Genomic DNA, 8,992 nt, shown 5'->3' on the forward strand with positions numbered 1-8,992 from the left:
GGTATTTGCACCCACTTCCGGGATAGCTATCTGCGGAAAGGGGCGTAGATTCTGCAGAATCTACGCCCCTTTCCGAAAGCCCCCCCGCTGCCTGCTGGGAAACACACAGATCCCAGAGGCAGCGGGACCATCCTTATTGCGCAGCGCGACTCGCGCATGCACAGTAGGGAACCGGGAAATGAGCGAGAGTATAGCAAATGCGACGTATAGCTACAATGCTTCGCACAGCCGGACCAACCTGCCGCAGTATAATTGCGCCGTCTGGTCTGGAACCGGTTAAACACTTCAGCCCCGGAAGGTTTCACCCCCTTCCTGACCACAGCATTTTTTTGCGAGACAGCACTGCGTTATTTTAACTTTTGCGTGGTTGTGCGACATTATACCCAAACAATTTATTATTTTTTTTCCCACAAATATAGCTTCCTTTTGGTGGTATTTGATCACTGCGGTTTTAATTTTTTGCGCTATAAACAAAAAAAGACTGACAATTTTGAAAAAAATAAATACATTTTTTACTTTCTGCTATAAAACATATCCAATAAAGTTTAAAGAATCAAATTTCTTTATCAGTTTAGGCCAATGTGTAATCTGCTACATGTTTTTGGTTAAAAAAAAAAAAATGCATCTACAAGCTATTGGATAGATTTGTGGACTTTTTATTTATTTATTTATTTATACTTTTTACTAGTAATGGCGGTGATTTTCCCCGGGACTGCAACATTGCGGCAAGCCAATCTGACACCAATCCGGCCGTCTGTGTGCTAGTCCGCTGGGCCTTTGAAATGAACGGACTTGCCCACACGGAGAAAAGTCCGTTCATTTTGAATGCAGCTCCAGGTATATGGGACTAGCGAAGGAGGTCAATGTCGCCCCCTCCATCGGCGAGATTGACACCCCGCTGGCCCCGTCACCTGGTATGGAGTTAAAGGGGAAGCCCTACGCCCAAAAAAAAAGGCATGGGGCCCCCCAAAGTCCATATCAGACCCTTAACCGAGCACACAGCCCGGCCCCCAGATACCGGCCCCCCACCCTATGTGAATGAGTATTGGGGTACCATGTACCTCTACCCATTCACCTGGTGAAAAAAAGTGTAAAGAAAAAAACACAATACATGTTTTTAAAATAATTTATTGCACAGCTCCGGTGGTCTTCCGTCTTGGGGGGGTCTTCTCGCTGGACTCCTCCGCTATCTTCTGCTAGCTCTTTTACTAGTGGAGGAGCCCAGCTTTCTTCTTCTTCGTCTCTGCCCGGGGTCTTCTTCCGACTTTGGGGGTCTTGTCCCCATCTTCGGTTCTTCTTGCCGGGCCTCCGCTTTCTTCTTCCAGCTCTTTTACTAGCGGTGGCCTGGTCTTCTGTCGCCGCCGCCTCCTCCTCTTCTCTTCTTCTTCCTTGAGATGTTGACTCGACGCTCTCTCTGGCCACAATGACAGGGACGCGTTGTGCGGTGACTTATATAGGGACAATGGGCGGGGACACCGGGTGATGTCACATGGTGACCCCGTCCCCTTATGATGTCAAGTCATTGTCCCTATATAAGTCTCCACACAATGCGTCCCTGTCATTGCGGCCAGAGAGAGCGTCGAGTCAACATCTCAAAGAAGAAGAGAAGGCGGCTGTAACGACGACAGAAGGGCCACCGATAGTAAAAGAGCTGGAAGAAGAAACCGGAGGCCCAGCAAGAAGAACCGAAGAGGGGGACAAGACCCCGAAGTCAGAAGAAGACCCCCGGACGGTGGCAACTAAGAAAAAAGCCAGGCTCCTCCGCTAGTAAAAGAGCTAGTAGAAGATAGCGGAGGAGTCCGGCGAAAATACCCCGGAAGACCACCCGAGCTGTGCAATAAATTATTTTAAAAACGTGTTTTTTTTTTCTTCTTTACACTTTTTTTCACCAGGTGAATGGGTAGGGGTGCATGGTACCCCAATACTCATTCACATAGGGTGGGGGGCCGGTATCTGGGGGCCCCAGATTCCAATGAGCCCCCCCGCCCGCAGACCCTGACAACCAACGGCCAGGGTTGTCGGGAAGAGGCCCTGGTCCTCATCAACATGGGGACAAGGTGCTTTGGGGTGGGGGGCCGCAGGGCCCCCCCTTGCCCAAAGCACCCCCCATGTTGAGGGCACGCAGCCTGGTACGGCTCAGAAGGGGGGGGGGCGCTCGCTCGTCCCCACCTCCTTTCCTGACCGGCCGGGCTGCATGCTCGGATAAGGGTCCATTTTTTCGCGTAGGGCTTCCCCTTTAAGTCCATACCAGGTGACGGGGCCACTGAGGTGTCAATCTTGCCGATGGAGGTGGCGACATTGACTTCCTTCGCTAGTCCCGTCTACCTGGAGCCGTGTTCAAAATGAACGGACTTTTCTCTGTGTGTGGGCAAGTCCGTTCATTTCAAAAGTCCGGCAGATTGTCCACGGTCTTAGTCCGCCGGAAAAGTCCGGGCATGTGTGGGCAGGTCCGCTCGTTCAGAAAGTCCGACGGACCTCTGCTGCAAAGTCCGGCGGTTTGTCCGCGGACTAAGTCCACCGGATAGTCCGATCGTGTGTACGCGGCATAAGTGACACTTTTTTTGGACCAGTGACACCAATACAGTGATCAGTGCTAAAAGCCACTGACACTGTATAAATAACACTGGCAGGGAAGGGGTTAACATCAGGGGCAATCGAAGGGTTAAGCGTGCTTTCTAACTGGGGGGGGGGATGCTGTTAATAGAGGAAAACAGAAACGCAAGATCTCCATCAGACCCACTGATTGGCTACTGCTGTATCCAATCGCAGCAGAAGCGGGTCACCGGCGACACGTGCGTGTGTCCCAGACTTGGGAGAAGCGAACAACGTACAGGAACGTGGTACGCGCAGCAAGGCCGCCCTTCCGCAGTATATGTACAGTGGGCGGTCCAGAACCAGTTAGTGGTTCTGGTGCTTTCCATTTATAGTGTCTTAACATATTGATGTTTGAAGAGGGTATCTTCTGGTCTTAGTGTGTATAATATGTTGCGGTTGAAAGCCTACCACTGTGTTTACAAAAAAGCAATGATTGTGTTGAACATAATCCCTCCCCCCCCCCCCAAAAAAAAGGTTTTAAAATATCTGTCACTGTGTTACATTTGCAGAGAGAGGAATTACACAATGCAAATGACCCAAGAGTTTCTTGAGTACCATCCCAATGGAAACAGTGGTGCCGGGCCTATATCTGACAACTACATGTTCACTCCAAATGGATCAGCTATTCCAGTGTCAAAGTCGGTAGGACTGGAAATTATCACAGGCAAACTGGTGACTGAAATCAGACAGTTTTTTTACAGGTAATATGGTAGAGGTGTCAGATTATTAACATAACGCAATTCATAATTGGCTAATTCTGTTGCAATAGCTTTGATTTTATTATTTTATTTATATATATATATATATATATATATATATATATATATATATATATATATATATATATATATGAAATCAGTGTAATATACTGCACTTTACGAAGTACACAGTGGGGAAAATTAATTATTTGATCTCCTGCAGATTTTGTAAGTTTGCCCACTTACAAAGAAATGAAGGGTCTATAATTTTTATTCTAGGTGTATTTTAAATGATAGAGACAGAATATCAGCCAAAAATCCAGGAAACAAACATGATACAAATGTCATAAATTGAGTTGCAGTTCAGTCAGTATAAGGGCCATTTCACACGTGCGGACCATTCAGATCCACCTGTGATTTTTTTCAGCCGACCTGAGCGGTCGCTCCGTACATCTCTACGAAGTGACGGATGTCAGCGGTGACATTTCCACTGACATCCGATCCGCAAAATCCAGACGAATGGAAATCCTATTTTCAATCCTTCTAGTGGATCGGATCACATGAAAACGGACAGGCGGTCCGTTTTCATCCAATCCCCCCATAGAGGAGAGCAGAGATCTGACAGGTCCATTTCTGCACAGTGTGCAGAAACTGACTTGTCATCTGCCGGCTCAGCGGGGATCAACGGAGCGACCCCTGCTGAGCAAGTGGGTGGCTGAATATGGATCCACACATGTGAAAGGGTCCAAATAAGTATTTGTGATGTACAAATGCAACCTTCAGAAAATACATCTACTGCATCTCCTCTTTGAAATGAAAAGAATTTGACTAGTTGCCTTGTGCAACCCATATATTTCAAGGTGTTTGTTCAAGATCTGTAGGGATTGGGCAGATATTCACAAACATCAGTTGTCCTGCTGCCAATCTGCTAAAACGGCATTGTCCTTTAGTTTGGTCCATTTATAAAAATAATTTTTTTTTTATAAATTAAACAAAAAAAAATCAGAGAAGTTGATACAACTGGTCTACCTAAAAGTCATGTTAATATTTCTTGTTTATATTATGGAATATATTGTGAAAGCTCAGACAACTATTGACTTCAGCATGCTTATGGAATTTTTCTGTGACTGCTTTATGAGTTTAAAATAAAGAATTTAGGCTCCATGCACACTGAAGCTGATAAACTGCAGTTTATTGGAGTTTGGGCGTTTTTTGTAAAAGCCCATAAACTCCACTCTATGTTAGCCTATGTGTCCATGCACACATGGACGTTTTTCAGCTTTAATGAGCAGTGGAGTTTATGGGCTTTTTTCTGAACGCCAGAAATTCGCGTTCAAAGTGCCGTTTTTCAGCGCCAAAAAACGTCAAACGCTGATAAACGCTCATAAACGCTCGTTCATTAGTGTTCGGCATTCTATTTTTCAATGCATTGTGGGATTTTTGGAGTGTCCTCTGTGTATTTTTATAAAAAACGCCCATTAACGCTAACGCTGTAAAACGCTCATAAACGCTAGTATAAAACGCTGTTAAAAGCAGGTTTTTCAACCAGCGTTTTCTGCCAGCAATCTGGCGTCCAGAAATAGCTTTTTTGAGCTTCAGTGTGCATGGAGCCTTACAAAAAAGAAAAAAGGTGGCCTTTCCACTTCACATATACCAGCATGGCCCACTAGAGGCTTCTGCAGTACCAGTGCTGCTAGAAAGTTGGTGTCTTGATGTCCTTTTTGGTAGTCTGATTTCAACAAATAATTACATTTAAAACATGTTTTGTTCAACATTTGATGAAAATAAATTGTCTTCATTTTTCTAGACACAGGCTTAATTCATTTTATACTGATTTATTGTATTTACCAAAAATGGGATTCCAGGGAGTATTCTGCACTGTCATTTTAAAGAATCTGCTTATTTGGACAACAAATCTTTTTTCTTGTTCCTATTGTTCTCCCTCCTAAGGCCCATTTGAATAAACAGACCTTAGGAGTTGTTTGTGTGGTTTCCTTTTTTTTTTTTCTTAGATCAGGGGACACAGAGCCATAGTAATTACTATGTGGGCTATATCGGACCAACAGGTGCTGGACACTGGCTCGCCCCTAAGGCGTGTACCTCCCCCCCATATAACCCCTCCCATTACTGGGAGTCCTCATTTTTTGGATTGTGAACGCTTCTCTTTGAGAGCTGGGCCCTGGGATCCAGTACTTTTTGGTAGTGAGGCCATAAAGTTTTTACTGGAAGGGTGCTGTCGCAGGTCCAGGATTGTGGGATAACCTGAGAGTTCCCCGGTTCCTGAAGGTTTCCTTTAAGGTCTCGGCCTACCGTGAAGGGTGAAGATTGGGTTTTTATCTCTGATAAAACCCTGCTGCGAGGATAAGGTAAGGGAGATTTTCTCAGGAATTTCTCCTTATATTGTGTTGTGATGTCTATGTGTCACCACTGGGGGCTGTATTAAGTACTCACCATCCTGATGCTGGAAACAGCAGAAGCCTTCACTCTCCTCTCCTTCAGCCGACACAGACCCTCTGGTAAGAAAAGGGGGGTCAGCTCTCTTCCTGTGCCCCCAGATTGGCATTTTCTCTCTTTATTATGCCAGACCATCTGCCTTGTTTTTTTTTCAAAAAAAATTTTTTTTAGCGAGCAGAACACGGCCGCTCGAGAGTGTGGAGGATTTACCACCCCCGCCATGCTGCAGGATGCTGCTCGCGTGGGAAAATCAGCTCCTTTGAAAAAGGGAAGGGGGGCCGTATTCCGTGTGGGGGGCATGGCTAATGGCGTCAGATGCCGGCCACACATCCAGGAAGTGTTTAGAGCACTGTGAAGGAAGCTGCTGCCTGGCGGTGGAGGGACACAGGCATTTCCCTTTCACAACATTGTACCTTAAATGCTAGGATTAATAGCAGTTATTGTATGTACTATAGCCTAGCAAGTTTACATCCTTTTGCTGGTAGTGCCTCAGCTTTGTGCTCTAAGCTATGAGTGGCAAAGGGACCAGGAACTCCTCTAAGGGTTCTAGGGGGTCAATGGTTATACCACAAACTAAAAACCCTTTCCAAAAGAATGTCATCCTCCCCTGAGAGGGATACAGCTAGTCAGATTGAACCATCAAGGGTAGAACACTTCAGTCCCTGTATATATCATACAAACAAGTTTTTTTCTTCTACCATTTAAAAAAAATTTGAAAGAAGATTAATGCTATGATGTCTCTCCATAGTAGGACTAAACATAGCAGATTCCCATATAGTCCTCAGGGCCCTTTTGTTGAGATGCAGGAGGGTGGGGATCAGGTAGATCTTCCCAAATATTGGAAGATACTTATTTTTTTCTCTTGGGAGGATCCTAACTGGGAGGGAATAGCCTCACAAGGCAGGTGTTTGTCCACTCCCTTTACTTAACCCTTTTGTTGCCTGCAGCACAGGCTCTTGAGGTATCTACCTCCTAATAAGGTTCATTTGAACCTCCCCTACCTGGGGATGTTTTTTCCTATTCATGCATAGCTTATGTATTCTGAATGGGAACATTTCTATGAAGAAATGGGGGATTCCAGCAATTGATGCTGCAATCACCTCAATGAGCAGAGTCTCACTTGTCCAGTTGATAATGTACTGATGTTAAAGGATCCAGCAAATTAAGTTTGGAACTTCCTTTTAAAGACAAGATGTCTTTTGCAGTCCTTGCTGCCACTGGTGTATCTCAGTCTATTAACCATTTAACGTTTGCTCCACCATTTTGGTGGAGCACATTTTTGAGTCACACTAATTCATTCAAAAATTTGGACTTCTAAGGGTTAAGGAACAGTTTGTGAGATACCTGAAATTTTCTCTAGGTTACGACTAGAGTTCCAAGAGCCCGGATGGCTCAGTCGGCTTTTGATCTGAGGGTCCGGGGTTCGGATTCCTGTTTGGGTGCTGCCTGTGGGGTCCTTGGGCTGCTGATGCGGCAGTCTTTATGCAAGAGTTTCCATCTCCTCTGAGAATGTTCCTAAGGATCCAGAGAAAAAAAGAAGTCTCTCTTTCTGGCCTCTGGATCAGCTGTTATCCCAGTCAGTGATATCAGAGATTCTCTTAGTGAAACAGGGTTTGTTTGGCTCAAACCTTTTAAGGTTCCAGAACTAAACAGAGAGGTAAGACCCATTTTAGATCTCGAAGATCTGAATGGGCACTTAAACATCCAATCCTTTCAGAATTTTATCGGCTGTGTCTATCCTGCAAGGAGGGGAGTTGCATATCTCCATGTGCCAAAGTTTCCCGCTTACCAGAAATTTCTGCAGTTTGAAATATAAAATGTTTTTTCAGTTGTGACCCTGCCATTCGGCTTAGCCACAGCACCACAAGTGTTAAGAAAGATTCTGGCACCTCCTTTAGCCAGGTTAAGGGCTTAAGGCATAGCGGTCCTAGCCTATTAGAAGATCTACTTTTAATCAGAGTCTGATCTCGGCTGTAAATATCTGAAATCTCTAGGTTGGATTCTCCCCATCTAGGAAGATTCTCCTTAAAACCATCAAGGAGATTACAATACTGGGGGGGGGGGGGGGGGGGGCTGGTTAGATACCATACAGAAGAAGGTATTCTTACCCCAGATGAGAATCGGTTCCATTATAGGATTAATTCAACTTATCAAAACGAAGGAAAATTCCTTCACTCGGCTGTGCAGGAGATTTTTAGGGGAAATGGTGGCTGCCTTCAAAGCCATCCCTTATGTGCAGTTTTACTCAAAGACTGCTTTGAGACACCATCCTGTCGGACTGGAGTAAAGAAAATTCAGACCTTGTTTGCTTCCAATACGCTTGGCTCCCGACATAGATCAGAGCCTAAATTGGTGGTTGGTATCCAGCAAAAGGGAAAATCTTTATCCTGGGACGTGTTAACAATAGATGCCAGCCTTCTAGGCTGGGCAATAACCCTGGAAGAAGATTCTGTCCAGGGGAGATGGTCCAGGTTGGAGGACCTTGCCTATCAACTTTTTTGGAAGTTTCGGGCAGTACATCTGGCCCTAGAATCTTGGCGGTCAGACTACGGGACTGTCCTGACAGGATTCAGTCTGACAAGGCCATGGCGGTGGCTTACATCGATCACCAGGGGAGGCACAAGAAGTCGTGCAGCCCAAAAAGAGGTGAATAATGTTCTAGCTTTGGCAGAACACAACATTCCTTGTCTATCAGCAATTTTTTGAGGCGTACTACTTGAGACACCAACAGTTACTTCTGGGAGAATGATCTCTTCACCCTGACATCTTCCTAGCAATCGATCAAATAGGGTGTTCAGGACATTGACCTATTCGCGTCCAGATTCGTTAACAAGGTCGACAACTTTATGTCGAACAAGGGGTCCACTAGCAGGCGGAACAGATGCATTCGTCTTCGCGTGGGATCAGTTTTCATGATTTCTTGATCTATGCATTTACTCCAGTTCTGCTACTTCCGTGCCTTCGGACTCTGCCATTATAGCGAGACCTTCTTGCACAAGGTCCGGTATTTCATCTTACCTTACGGATGAAAATATTGATCTACTTTGGTAGTGTCTACTTTGATGCCAGAAGCCGGTTTCCAGACTCACTTATTATAGAGTCTGGAAGGCATATGTTTTTTGGTGTGGATCCAGGGGTTGGCATCCCAGGAAGTATGTCATAGGCAGGATTCCTGATGTCCTGCATATGGGATCTGAAATTAAGCTGGTCTTGACTTCTATCAAGAGCCAGATCCCAGCCTTGTC

General features: G+C 45.3%; 1 protein-coding gene across 1 annotated transcript in view; it reads left to right on the forward strand.

Moving 5' to 3' along the window:
- The window catches only part of MAN2B2 (mannosidase alpha class 2B member 2), a 123,279-nt gene that overhangs the window by 75,786 nt on the left and 38,501 nt on the right, over nucleotides 1-8,992 (forward strand). Inside the window, 1 exon segment of the mRNA XM_077477814.1 lies at nucleotides 3,105-3,296. Within this exon segment, the coding sequence (XP_077333940.1) occupies nucleotides 3,105-3,296 (192 nt within the window).

This window comes from Lithobates pipiens, unplaced genomic scaffold (assembly GCF_037356315.1).
Source record: "Lithobates pipiens isolate NorthernLeopardFrog02 unplaced genomic scaffold, aLitPip1_a1.2 Scaffold_13, whole genome shotgun sequence".
NCBI lineage: Eukaryota > Metazoa > Chordata > Amphibia > Anura > Ranidae > Lithobates > Lithobates pipiens.